This window comes from Pezoporus occidentalis, unplaced genomic scaffold (assembly GCF_034315485.1).
Source record: "Pezoporus occidentalis ecotype Australia unplaced genomic scaffold, CSIRO_AGI_Poc_V1 ctg86, whole genome shotgun sequence".
In the NCBI taxonomy this organism is placed as follows: Eukaryota; Metazoa; Chordata; class Aves; order Psittaciformes; family Psittacidae; genus Pezoporus; species Pezoporus occidentalis.
This window is the reverse complement of record NW_026916220.1, coordinates 1,229,129-1,243,367: the sequence shown is the minus strand read 5'-3', so window position 1 is coordinate 1,243,367 and position 14,239 is coordinate 1,229,129. Positions and strand designations below refer to the sequence as shown.

Genomic DNA, 14,239 nt, shown 5'->3' with positions numbered 1-14,239 from the left:
GGCATTCAGCTGCTATTGATTTGCTCCTATAGTTACAGAGCAGCATGTAACAAGAGGTGCTCATTTCTCTGAAAGAGGTAAGGTTTTGGCCAGGGTGTTGGGATTGAAAAAGGAGGGACAAGGCATTTTGAGGATTGTTTGGGGTTGCGTTTTTTGGCAAGAAATAAAAGGGAAAACTTGCAACTTCTGTTAGCAGTTCTGCACAGACAAAAAGCGGGGTTTGTGTACTTGCAGAGAAAGGGAGTTACTTTGCCTGGTTCTAGCACTTCTGGTAACATTAATTCTCACTGTAGATTGAATCCATGAGCAAGCAAGTACTTAAGGGTGTAAAGAGCATCCAGAATTTAGGATCAGAGACTCTACACCACACTTTTTAGCTGCTGTATCTTTTATTTATACTTTTTTTCCCTCCTGCTTGTTTAGACACTGTCTATTCCTTAGCAAGACAAAGTCATGCTGCAGTATGCTGGGCTTGATTCTGCAAACAGTTCATTTCACTGATGAGTAAAGAATTTAATAATTTGCTGTTGGATCTCTCCTGTAATGGGTGTGAGTGGGAAGAGGGACAAAGAGAGCTTTTTCTGAAAATTTGCAAGAGTATTTAATGTAAAATTTTGGCATGAACAAAGTCTTTATTTGACAGATTTTAATGAAAATTACATGCATGATAAAGGAAGGTTTCAGTAAATAAGGCATAGGAATTACTGGTTTAAGACATTTTAGATGATTGAAAGTCTCATTTCTGGAGGAGTAGTATGGTGGGTGGTACAAAGAAGCAGGGTGCAGTCCCCAGTCAATCTGGTTTAACACAGAAGTAACACATCTGTCAAGGTCCACATGTGTGTTAGTACAAGAATTAACAAACTCAGCTTATTGATGACAAAACTGGACCAGTTAAATATTCTGACAACACATATTAAAGTCTTCCTTGCCCACATGACTGTTCTGCAGTGGCTGTTACCGCTGGAAGTGCTTACTGTTGATTTTTGAACAGTCTTGAGCATCTTCCTGCTCTGATGTTGTTTGGCAAAATAATTTACTCTGTTATGACTGCCCTGTTATTGTCCAAGTCATTTATATTGTCTTCCTTTTTAATGAAAATAATCCATGAGTTATAACCCCTGACAAAACATTCTTACAGCATAGTAGTTATTAATCAAGAATTTAATTTAAACGTACATATTAGTGTCTGTTAAAAAATGTCCTACTTCATCTGTTCAAGCTTCTATTCTCTGACATTGATTCCAACTTGCCTGCGTAATTTATGAAATGCTCTCTAAGCTTTTTTGATATCCATATGGTTAGATATCACTACATCTTGACCATTTCTTATGCTGCTTCTGTAGCGTAAGTAGGCAAGAAGAGATTGTCTGAACCTTTGACTTTAACCTATTGGTTTCCATGCAGAGTAGAAATTTCCTACAAATGTTTTCCAAAGAGAGCAAACCTTGTTGAATTTCTCAGAAAACTGATGCTTTTGAGTCAATGGCTAATGCTGTCAGCACAGCATCTACTGCATTGTTCTGAGTTGATTGTGTCTTGGTCTCCTGTGGTGCTAGGGAAATGTTTAAAACATAAGAATTATTACAAACAGAAGGTAATTCAATATGATCTGAGAAAGTAGATGTTTTAAAACAGATTTTTCTTTGCTACAGTGGTTCTACAAGAAAGCCAGTTGTTTTCACAAACTAGAACAAAGACATTTATACTATTGTCCTATTCCTGTGGTATCTATATACACTGTTAAGACTGACTCATTTTCCTCAGCCCCCAAGTCTCATTTCTGAGTTTGTTAGTGATCAAAACTTACTTTGTGCTTCTCTGCCCTAGTGTGAACAACAACCTCATTAACTACACAATTAGGATATCGGAGTAAGTTGTTAGTATGTTAATAATTTGGGGGAACAAAACAAAACAAAAGGAAAAAATCCTACAGATTTTTACCTCACTTTTGCTGTTAAAAGTAAGTAAATGTCTTGCAACTGCAGAGTGTATTTTCTTATTAAGCTGATTAAAATGTAATGGAAGCTTCAGAGTTCTTAAAATTAAGCTTACCAGTTTCCTTGCAGTGACACTTCCAACACTGTAAAATAGCCTGGAGTCCTTATTCAACACCACATTTTGTGCTGAAAGAGCTACCAACATACAAAACTAAAAAAGAAGAAATCCCCCCAAAAAAACTCACCATATAAATCTAAACATGTGTGGTCAGCTAAGTTACCCCTTGTTACCTCTGCAAAAATGGCACTGTGAGCTTACTAACCCCTGGTGCAGCAAATTCCCTGTGCTTTCTACATCTCTTGTTTGGACTTTGGATTGGGTACCTGCTGCTTAGTCTAATTAGTTTCAAAGGGAATGTCGAATCATTTCTCAAGAGTTCACTATGAGTCAAAACCTCTGACAAGAAAATATCAAGGAGATATAACAAAATAAGTTATTGTAGACTTGAATAGCATTTTTGTTACCGTACCTTGTGGAAACAATGCAGATGGGGAAGTCATCCCTCAATGATTTCTAGATTTTTGATACAACATTTACATGTAATTAACCTTCTTGTGGGAGAGCAAGACTTAGAGACTTGGTTTTAATAGGTAATTTCCTCAGTCTTCATCACATACCTGGCTTTTTCCTTGTTCCCAGCAAAACCAGCAAAATTGGAGCTGTGGGATGCTTTTTTTCTCAAACAAAAAAAAGTGAAAATGCTATTTCAAGGCTATTCTTAAAGGTTTCAGTATTGTTCTGGGCTTTTTCAGTTCTTGCAAGCTGCTTTACTTGACCAAAACCACATTATCCAACAAAAAAATCAAGATCCAATTCAACGTAAGTGTTTTAACAGAATAGTCTGTGACATTATCCAGAGACTGGAGGCCTGGGGAGATGAAGAGAAAGATGGTCATGCTGCAGAACTATGCCTCTGTTTCTCTGACTGTTGAGGTAATATTGTCACACTTGGCTCTGAAGAATGGAGAACAGCTTAGTTCTTTAATTGCTCACAGTTTTTCTTCTTATAAGGGACTTCTTACAAGCATAGTAAATACAGCAGTTAGAAAAGACAGCAGTGCAGGAAAAATAGTAAACACTCTGTGTAGAGATAAGTGACAATTTTCTTCAAGCTCCTCTTTGAAATAACATAATAAAAGGAGAAAAAATATTTTTATATATATTTTAGTATGTCTAGAAAGTAAGCATGAAAATACAAAACTGCAGCCATTCTGCAGCCAAAACTGTATTCTGTGTCAAGCAGCATTTTTTATGAAATACGAATTAATATATCTCACAGTGTGACTACATAAAACATCTAGCAAATTGAAGTAACAGTCATTTCACTTCCATTTTACATTAGAAATATATTTTCTCTCAGATAATTTGTATTCAGTACAGGTAAACCAAGACAAACAGTACCTGGTTCCAGGTAACATCTGAAAGTTTTCTGAAAATATTTGTTGTGTTCCTTTAACTCTTTCCTGTTTTACCTTTGTTTTGTCCTAAAATTATTTTGCTTTGCAAATCTTTAAAGAATGCGCATATTTCTAAAATAGAACTCCTCAGAGTTGACAGCAGGGAAGAGGTGTTGGATTATCATCCCTGCATCACCCCTTTGTCTTCACTGCCTGCAAGTGGGGATGTTGGCCAGCACCACCGGGTTAGCCACCAGCTCTATCCTCTGTCCCTGGCAGTCCTTCACATAAGGATCCACTGAGCAGAACAGAGCTCCCATGTCTCTTCAGCGAATCTCCACTCTCTCTACTGCTGAGAGAGGAAGGAGGTAGAGGGGCTCTGAGTGCATGGAAGCCAACAATTTACCTTTCATCATGGAGTTTTGCTGAGGAGAACTGGCAGGTGGGAGCAGCCTCTCCCAATCACCTAAATGGCACAGAGGACGAGGGATATGAAGAGATGAGAGAGTGAGCTGGCCATCTTCCTTCTCTGGGAGAGCCATCTGCTACTGTGGACTAGCACAATTAACCCTGTAAGTCACCTGGCATACTGTAAAATAATATTTGGAGCAGATTAGACCAGAGTTTCCTCTGGGAGAATAGCCTGCATCTGATAGGGCTCAAAAGCAGGTACATGAGGGAGAACAGAGAGAACATGCCTTGATAATTCTTTCTGAATACACTCTGTATTGCCATGTGTTTTCAGTTCAATGAATTCCTCTTCCATCATTCTGTGCAGTCTCTCCTTTAAACACATTTTTTAGCGTTGGCAATGTCCTGTGGCCCATGATTCAGCTACCTGTTCCATAAAGAAGTGTCTTGTTATCTCTAAATTCTTTCCTTTTTCATAATATTAGCAACATATAATAATTACTTCTAATGAGTTCTTGATTTCTAATAAGTTTATGATCTGTTTTTTTTAAGTTGCTGCTAGATAACAGGCTTGTCCTTTGAGGGATACATCGTAGCCCCCAGTATCTCACTTCTCTGATTACTAATGGTCAGTCTAAAGCTCATCATTGTTACGTTTTCCAATATGCATCACTGTGGGCTGCATTCTCCTATCCTTTGTTTCAGGACCTGTAACTGCTTATGTTTGCAAGATCATGTCTGTTTAGTTTACATCCATGTCTTTGGTGGGGGTCTTTGTCAAAAGCTTTTTGGAAATGAAAGTATGCTTAAACAACAGGGCCATATTTATCCGTGCTTCTTGATCCTGTCAGGGATTGCAGTAAGTTTTGAAACAGGGCCTCCTTTAACAGCAGCTCTGTGATCCGTTTCTATCCAGATGTATTTATCCACGCAGTACTTACTGCAGTTGTTGCTAACTTCCCTGCAACAGGTGTACCAGTTTATAAATCCCCAGTTCTCTTATGGGGCTTTCTTTTTTTTTAAAAACATTTTTAACATTTTTTTAGTCTTCCTATTCTAAAGCAGCTGTAGATAATGTGGTATAGACCAGTGGCAAATCAATCAATGAGTTTCCTTAGGCAAGATAATGTGTGAGCCTGCTGATTTGTTACTGTAACTGTAAGCAAATATACTTCTCTGTGGTTTATGGCCTCAATTAGAGACATCCTTTGATGAGGAGACCGAGGGAAAAAAAAAAAAAAAAAAAAAGAAAGGAAACATCTGCTCATGGCTTGGGCAAGCATACTCTTTACTGAGTGAAAACTGGATGGCCAGGCTTATGGAGTTAAATCCAGTTGGTGGCTGGTCACAAGTGGTGTTCCACAGGGCACAGTACTGGGGCCAGTTCTGTTTAATCTCTTTATGTGGGTGAGAGGATCCATTGCACCCTCAGTCAGTTTGCACATGACACCATTTGGGCAGGAGTGTTGATCTGCTGGAGGATAGAAAGGCTCTGCAGAGGGATCTAGACAGGCTGGATCAATGAGCTGTGGCCAGTGGTGTGAGATTCAACAAGGCAAAGTGCCTTGTCCTGCCCTTGGGCCACAAGAACCGCATGCAAAAAAGAGTAACCCCCTTCCAACCTCCCTTGTCTCCTAGGTCAGTTCTATCTGCCTGATGGCGAGAAGGTCATGGCGAGGGGATCCTGAAGGTCTTTTGTTTTGGGTAGCTGGCTTGCTATGCTTCCCATTCAACGCCCCAGGCTTGGGGCAGAGTGACTGGAAAGCTGCTCAGTGGAAAAGGACCTGGGGGTGCTGATTGACGGAGCTGAACATAAGCCAGCGTGTACCCACAAGAAGGCTAACAGCATCTTGGCCTGTATCAGCAATAGTGTGGCCAGCAGGGCCAGGGCAGTGATCATCCCCCTGTACTGCACTGGTGAGGCTGCACCTCGAATCCTGTGTTCATTTCTGGGCCCCTCACTACAAGGGGGACATTGAGGTGCTGGAGTGGGTCCAGAGAAGGGCAAGGAAGCTAGTGAAGGGTCTGGAGCACAAATGTGACTAGGAATGGCTGAGGGAACCAGGATGTTCACTCTGGAGAAGAAGAGGCTCAGGGGGGACCTTATCACTCTAAACAACTGAAAGGAGGTTGTAGTGAGGTGGGTGTTGGTGTCTTCTCCCAAGTACCCAGTGATAGGATGAGAAGAAGTGGCCTCAAGTTGTACCGGGGGAGGTTTAGATTGACATTAGGAGCATTTTGTCACAGAACGTGTTGTTAAGCATTGGAACAGGCTGCCCAGGGAACTGGTGAAGTCACTATCCCTGAAGGTGTTTGAAGAATGTGTAGACGTGTGCTTAGGGACATAGTTAAATGGTAGGCTTGGCAGTGCTAGGTTAATGGTCGTACTTGATGATCTTAAAGGTCTTTTCCAGCCTAAATGATCCTGTAATTCTAAGGAGTTATCTCATACTAAGAAGACAAGAACATGCACTAAATCCCAGTATTTAGAGAAGCATTCTTAGGACTTAAGTAACACTTGCAAATTTGGAAAACCTGAAACTCACATTTCAGTACCGGCTTTATTTGCCTTCAAGTATGTATTTGTGGTAGTCTTTAATCACCTGATCTGATACCATTGCGGGTTTTTGCTGCTTTATCCCATCTGACCTCCTCCTCAGTGTGCAAAAGCATATAAGGACGGCAGCATCTGACTATGAGGAGCCAAAAAAACTTACAGTTGCCAGACTTTCCGGGTGTTTTAGTTTGAAACCTGAATGTTGGAGGGGATGTGGTAATTTACAGTGTATTTGTATTTAGTTCCTTTAAGATTTCAGAAAACAGTAGCTCAAGTGTTAATCTATTCTGCTTTGTCTTTTGTGTACTGTGTATTGTAAATGTGTTTGCTTTTTTTCAGATCTTCTTCCCCTGTACTTTGAGGAGACTTCCAAGCATAGCTATCCAATCTCTTTACCATCCTGGAATGTGTATTTTCTAGATCTACTGATTGATATATATGTATGTTATTGTCTAAGGTAGTCCTGCACCTGTTTGTTACCAGTAGCATTATTGACAGGGTCTTAATTACTTGTTATATGTCCATTGTCTTAGGGGTCCATTGACTTTTAAGAAACACTTCAATTAAGCCGTTTTAAAATCAACATTTATTTTGGTGTCTTTTTTGTCATTAAGGGATCTGTTTACTCTTTGCAATACTTATTTTTAAAAGCCTTTCTTGTTCCTACTAACTTTTTTTTTTTTTTTTATATCATTAGCTCATCCTGCCCTTCTGCTTCTTTTCCTTTTGCTCTGTTGATTTCTTCATTTCTCAGTGAGCTTTGTCCTAACCTCCAGTCCTTTGAGCAGTGTCTCAGGAAATTATATTGACTGCTTCCTTTCATTTTTATTTTTCAAAGGAACCGTAGTCTGTTGCACTTTGTTTCTAATCTTTCAAAGGTTAGTCTCCTATTTTGCTGCAGAGATATTCACTGTTTGCTCCCACTACATTCCCAGTTTTCAAAAAAAAATTCAGTGCTGTATTTTTCACAACAAATGGCTTATGTTTGTGCACATAGCCTCAAGTCAATTTGTTCTGCACTTAGTAGTTAAATACTAGTTGGGACTGCAAATGCATAATTAACTAGCTTTCTAACTGAAGTACTGACTACCTTAAAACTTAGTGGGTAGTAATTTTAGTGAAAATTATTAAAGTGCTTTAAATTTAGGTTAAGTAAGGCTTAAATAGAAGTGTTAATAGCTTATAGATGCTGTCATAAATTTGCGTACATATTTTCAATGATGATCCAGCAGTCATATAACTCACATGACTTCATTTCTATCCAGTTCACTTATCCTCCATGTACTTTGAGAATGCTGTGATAGATGGATTTGTCACTCAGGAGATACCTTGCAAGTTTTAAGCTCAATGGAAGTATAACGAATCTGAAAGTTGGTACAGGAATTTTTACTCTCCAGTCTTGTGGTTCACAGGGGCGATTCCCCTCTGTGCCTTTTTTTACTGTTGACCCCCCTTCGATATGCAGCCTAGGAGTGTTAGCTAGCTGGTACTTTGCATGGAGCATCACTTCTGTATTGTTACATGCATGTTTGCATGTTTCTTGTATCTTTATACAGGGTTTTAAGCATGTTTGATAACCTCCTGTCTTGAAAAACATGTTTTTAGTAATAATGAAAAGTGGCAATTCCTTAGTAAAGCTTAAGTGACAACTTATTTAGAAATAATTCTATAACAACATTCTTACTGAAGAAGGAAGTGGTTTCTTCATAGTTCTTCACAATGGGTAATATAAAACGTTATTGAATCTGCTATGACTTTAAAAAAAGAAAAGCTGGCTCTTAGAAGTCTGGTTCCTTTGTCTAGTTGGTTTTTAGTTAATGTGTTCTTTTGGTAACTTTTTTATCATTTCATGGGACTGTATAAAGCACTTCACAAAAAGGAGGTTAGTGGAAGAATGTAGACTGTAAAGTGTTCTAAAAGATGTGGGTTTTGGTCCCAGTGGAGACTGACACTCCATCCTACTTACTGTAGCTGGAATGTATTGATTTTCTTCTCCCACATTTTAGCTGCACCACTGAATTAGGTATAGTGAAGCATCTCTGCCTGTGAAGAGAAGAAAAACTGTCATGAACTTTTTCATCCAAACAGTACAGCATTTCAGACTAAACCTGATTGAATGGAAAAGTCTGTAAGGACTCATAAAAACCTTGTAACTCAGCTCCCCTCTCGCATTTTTTGCTCTCCAACAACTGTTCCAGTAACCCTGAGAAAATATGATAGGTGATATTAAGATATTGATTTTTAAATCTTTTTGCATTAAAATAAAAAAAAATAATTATTATTAATAATAATTTAAAAAAAATAATAAATACCTGAAAACTATGCATTCCTGTGGCATGATCTCCTAAGGTTATCAAAGTAGTCTTGTTCAGGTTTTGAGCAGGATGTTCAGTTACTCTTATAATTGGCTGATGAGTAGGTTTGGACCTAACTAAAATGCCAGTGTTCGATTTTGCAGTGTCCTCTGTGAAGATAAGTCACCATTTACCCTGTCTTTAGAGACAATTTTCTAAAAAGGAAACTCGTGGGAAATCATTATGCTGTTTGTGTGTCTCCCTTGTTGGAGAGCATTATCCTGTGATATTTTAGCGCTGTTTTCCACTGCATGATGGTATCTAGGTAAGGTTAAGGCAGAACAAGTCCCTTCGCAATTTTATGACTATATTCTACTTGCTGTAGGAGAAAAGATAACCAACAATTAAGTATTTCAGATGTCACTGTAAGAACTAATCAATTAAATCAACTAATCAATTAAATCTGGAGGAAACATGATTTTATAAAACTGATAAGGTAGAAAAATTGGGATTTTTGTGATTTGTGTTACATAATAATTGCCTCTTTTTGATGAAAAAGACATTTCTGCTGATGTAAGTACCAGGCTTTCCCTTGTGTCTGTTGTTTTGTTTTTCTTCCTAAAACGTACAGTAGTTCATTAAAGTGTGACAGTAACAGATAAACACCCTTTACGATTTTTTAAGAATATATGGTGTCTATACTCTTGGTTTAGCTGAAATCAATGAGTTTGAAAAATGTGTTTCTGGAGTCACTTCCCAATCACTTGCCAGAGGTTTTGGAAGTTTTTATTTATTTTAGGAAGAAAATACACGTGCTGGTTTTGGGTTTTTTTTCCTTAAGTTAGTCTACTTAGCACTCTGGGGCCCATAATTGAAACTCATTGCTATGGTCTTGATACAGTTAAGATTAACTGGAAATTCACATTACAAACAAGCTAATTGTGAGACGATTTCTTTGAAAATATCTATCTTCTAAGTTTCGGATTGCAGAGCAAACAGGTAATAATCATATTTACAAGCTAATGACATATATACACTTGAACAAAGGCTACAGTTGAGCATATCACATCATAAATTATTGACAGTAGTGTAGAGACTTTACCTTCTGGTACCTTTTATAATCAGCTATTATTTAAAGATCATCAAGTTTGCAAAATGTATGTCACAAGTTTTCAGTTAGACGTTTAAGGTCAGTTCTGTTATGGGTTGCCCCACTTAAATTAAGCTGATTATGTTAACATTTATTTCTGATTTAAGAGTATTTTTTTGAACAACTTAAATAGGAAGCTAAGCATGCTTATGTTTTTCTCTGGACATCCACTTTGGGCCACCAGCAGATGTAGGAAATGCAGCTACACAGGCACACCTGATCTAGTAGGGCTGTTTTTTTTTTTTTGTTGTTGTTGTTCCCAAGTTTTTTTTTCTCTTTTCCTTTGGTTTCTACCATGTATATTAAGTGGATGGATTATACACTGGCCCTTTTTCATACCAAAGCAAATGAAGTTAAGCCGGAAGGTAATTTCCCCCTTATCAGTATAATTAACTTGTACGTCCATTTATTTTTTAATTCCTTAAAATGCATGTCGCATTACATCCGTTGAAAAAATCCTCATTTGTTCAGTGCAGTCATTCCTGCCTTCATAAAGTTCTGGAAATGATAGAATTCGCAGTCAACAGAGGCAACATCCAAGATAGAGCACAGTGCAAATTGCCTTTGCTTCTCTGCAAATTCTACATTTTCAAGTTTATTGATCACCAAAGCAGAGTTATTGACAGTTAACAAACTATATGGGTTAGCACAATAAACCAGATGCTATTTCCTTACATATTTTTCTGAAATACATTTGGTCAGGGCAGGGTTAGCAGCTCTTGGGTTGACTTGATGCATGTCATACAAAAAAAAAAAAGAGAAACAGAATAAGATATTAATCTGGAGTGAGTGGAAGTAGAAACGAGTAAGAGGTGTTGGGAGTTTTCATTTTATACAGTCATGTATCCTTGTCTTCCCTGACAGTCACTCTTCTGTTGAGCAGCCTCAGCAGGCAGCTCAACTTTTGGAAGAAGCTGTCAGTAGTGTAACTATGAGGTTGCATGTAAGTATTGTATGCCCTTAAATATCTTTATATAACTTTTTGCAGTTCTTCATTGCATATAATTATTAAGATTATTTATTTCAGCAAACAACATGCATTGTTATGCAATTCACACACCTTCTGAGTATGCACTCACCTACACCCCTCCTTCTGTGCATAACCTGAATGCAGAACAGGATAAATTCTGCAGCAGCAGAGTGCTGACTTTTCAGAATGCAAATGAAATGGCATTTTTTAATGCAGCATCTTCATACAGAGGTGAACTGAAAGGCTTAACACTTGCCAACATTTCAGACCTCCCTGTTTGTTACATCCACCAAAATCTAGAACAGGAGATTTCAAAAGCTGCCTTTTTCCTGTTGGTTTGTTTTGGGTTTTTTTCAGACTTGTTAGTGATGTCTGCAGCTGTTGAAGAACTGTAGATTCTGAATTCAGATTTGCAAATGTAACATAAAAAAAGAAGCAGTTCTCAAATATCTTTGTTTTCAAATGGTTTCTCTCTTTAAGTCTATGCACATCTTACTGAATTTTAACATTAACTGGGTTTTCATTACACAAATAATCAAACCATTCCCTATAAAACCTACTGTAAAATCTAGAGGAACTTCTAAATGTCTCTTCCAACCTATTTTTTTTTTCTGGTAATCTTGTTATTCTCTACATCCTGTTGTGTCTCCGCAGTGCTAATTATAATGTAAAAGAATATACACACAGGAGTAAGTTACCTCCTGAATGTAAGAAGAGTAATGTTTCTTCCCACTGCCAGTCTTGTTTCTTCTCTAGGTTTGTTTCTTCTAACATAGGGTGTGAAAATGATCAGGATGGATGTGGATAGCTTTACTTGCACAAGTTGTTTGATTTATAAATCTAGTGAAGTTTCTTCCGTGCATACATCCTCTCTGGATCAGGACTTTATGAAGGAAGGAAGGCTTTTTTAGGAAAAAGCTTGTGGCTTTCATTTGTATGTGATGTGTATTATCAGAATATATGGCAGTATGAACAGTAAATAAATAAGGGCTTACTCTTTCAGCTGAGACATTGGTTGAATTTATGAACTATTCTGTTTGCCCCATGAAAATGATCAATGATTATTTTTGGTCTGCTTCTTTGAAACTCTCAGAGATCTACTTTTTTCTTTAAGAGTCATTGTTTCATGATGAACATGCACTTGAGAATCGCATTTATTTGCTACATATTTTTAAGAATACTTGTAATTAATTTACTGAAAATTGTAAATCATCTCATCAATGGAAAACAAAGGAGAGTGGAGTCCAGTCTTCATGTCACTGCTCTGGAAGAATGTGGCACGTCTAGCCAGCAGCATTTGGTCAGAGCTCTGTCATTAGGAGTCCCAGTGCAGATAGGAGTATGTTGTAAGCTCATCTGTCAAGCTAAGCAAAGCGTTTCTTTCGCTTGTTGGCATTTACCAAGGCATGTATTAATAAAATTGCACCAAATGGAGACTTCAGTTTTCCATTGGTGTGGCAGACAGGTGAACATAAAAGCACTGTGTTATAGCTGATTTATGCTTTAAATAAACAGGATTTTATTCACAAATCAGTGTGCCAGTAACTTAGTTCCAGACGTCTCTGCTTGAGAGACATCTAGCTTAGCACCAGTGATGGCAGGTGAAAAACAATGTAGTAGCATGAACTGAATGTATTTATATGTGATTCATTAAGAACTGTGGTTTTCCTACTGAAATGAAGTACTCCAAAATAGGTGTAAGAGTTGAAAAGTGTTGCAAATGGGAAATGTTTTGGTAGCTTGAATAAAAATGTGTGATAATTAAGATACTAAAAGATCTTGGGTATTTATTGTGCCTTTTCTCTTTATTTTTTTACAGACAGTTGTTTTAGAAAATGAAGAGCTCCCTAAAATATTTCTTGATTTCCTGAATGTTCGCCATGTACCTAGCTTGCCAAAAGCAGAAAGCTGTGGGTAAGCTCTCATTTACTGAAAAATACATGGAGACCAAGAGGCCCATATTCACTCAGTGCTGACACAATTCCATTGACTTAAAATGGTCTTTCTGCCAACTCTAACACCGTAAAATAAATGGGCATAACGTTCAGTTAAGAATGTTTATATATCCCCAAAATGTGGTAAAATAAATCCAGTCTGTTCAAAGACACAAGTGAGGTTTCATGTAATATTCTTAGGACAGGAAAGTTTAGATGGGGAAAAACATGATTTTCTCATAGATCTTGAAGTATCTACTGAAATGTACAATACTCATAAACACTCACTAAAGTTGCATAGAAAACCTATGGACATAGTAACTGCACAAAATAGAAGTTCATTCTATGCTCCTTCTATGATCTCCCTCTGTGTGTTTGAAAATGGGGTCTTTCACCTTTCTGATGACATCAGCCCAAATGGCCCCATTGCCTTTCCATTGGGAAGGGTTCTTGATCAGGGTGGGAGAAGGGAATCTTTGTATGATCAATGTAATGACTACAGAAACACCCCAAACAGTGTAACTGGAAGCTCTGTTACCATCTGCAGCTGTAAGCTTTGTAGGGAAAGTAATTTCTTTTGCCATGCAGGCTGAGAGTTGATAGTCCAGCAGAACTTGCTCCCCAGAAAGCTATGTGGCTCTTTCCCACTTCAGGGGAAGCTCTGTGGATCTGCAGTGGAGAGGAGGCCAGGTGAAAAAAGTGGAGGTAATTTTGAGGCCCTCTATACACTGGGAAGCATCTGGCCCAGGGCAGTCTCCAGAGGGACTTGGAAGCTTACAGGCTTGTACTTTCACTTGCAGTGAATAACCTCAGGCAATACCTTCAGTGGGACTGTACCCCAGTGCTTCATAGACAAAGAGATGTGCTTGTGAATCTATTTCAGTAAAATAGATGCTGTCATTTCCAAGTAGAGGTTGTCATAAAAAGATACGATCTCCCACAGTTATTCCATCGCATGACATTACACAACTACTGACTATTAAAAGATTCCTCCCTTTGATGGTTCTTAAAGGATTTGTTTGCTTTTTTTTTTAGTGTAATTTTGTTTAATCAAAGTTTCCTCTCACTTTACTTGCAGCTCTTTTGATGAAACAGAATCTGAAGAATCAAGGTAAGCTTGGTGCCTACTCTTTCTAGGACACCAGATTAATAAACTACTTGAAATTATTGGTGTTTACTATGTTTGTTCAGTGCAGTTGACAAAATGGCAGTAGTATAGTATTAAAATTAGATGTGTTTATAATCATGGCTAGTTTCATCAGCTGTCGTAGATCCATCCATTTGTAGCATGAATTGAGGATCCTTGTATTGAGAAATTCTTTGCAAAACCCTAATAGAGTACTGCTAGCTCTGAAATAAATTTCTGGGAATGTTTTTACCCATTAAAGTATATTTTAGATAGCAGGAAGATTTGCCAGAAGGAAATGGAGGTTTGGGTTCTCCACTATGTGTTTTGACAGGTCGTTGTATGTACCTGGTTGAACTACTTGGCACATGCATGTACAGAGCAGAGGAAAGAGGGCTG

At 37.9% G+C, this 14,239-nt stretch overlaps 1 protein-coding gene across 5 annotated transcripts in view; it reads left to right on the top strand.

The window, feature by feature from the left end:
* The window catches only part of SNX24 (sorting nexin 24), a 92,396-nt gene that overhangs the window by 72,306 nt on the left and 5,851 nt on the right, over positions 1-14,239 (top strand). For all 5 annotated transcript variants that reach the window (XM_062604512.1, XM_062604508.1, XM_062604509.1 and 2 more), the window contains 2 exons: positions 12,600-12,694; positions 13,793-13,825. In XM_062604512.1, the coding sequence (XP_062460496.1) occupies positions 12,600-12,694; positions 13,793-13,825 (128 nt within the window). The remainder of the gene's footprint in view (positions 1-12,599; positions 12,695-13,792; positions 13,826-14,239) is intronic.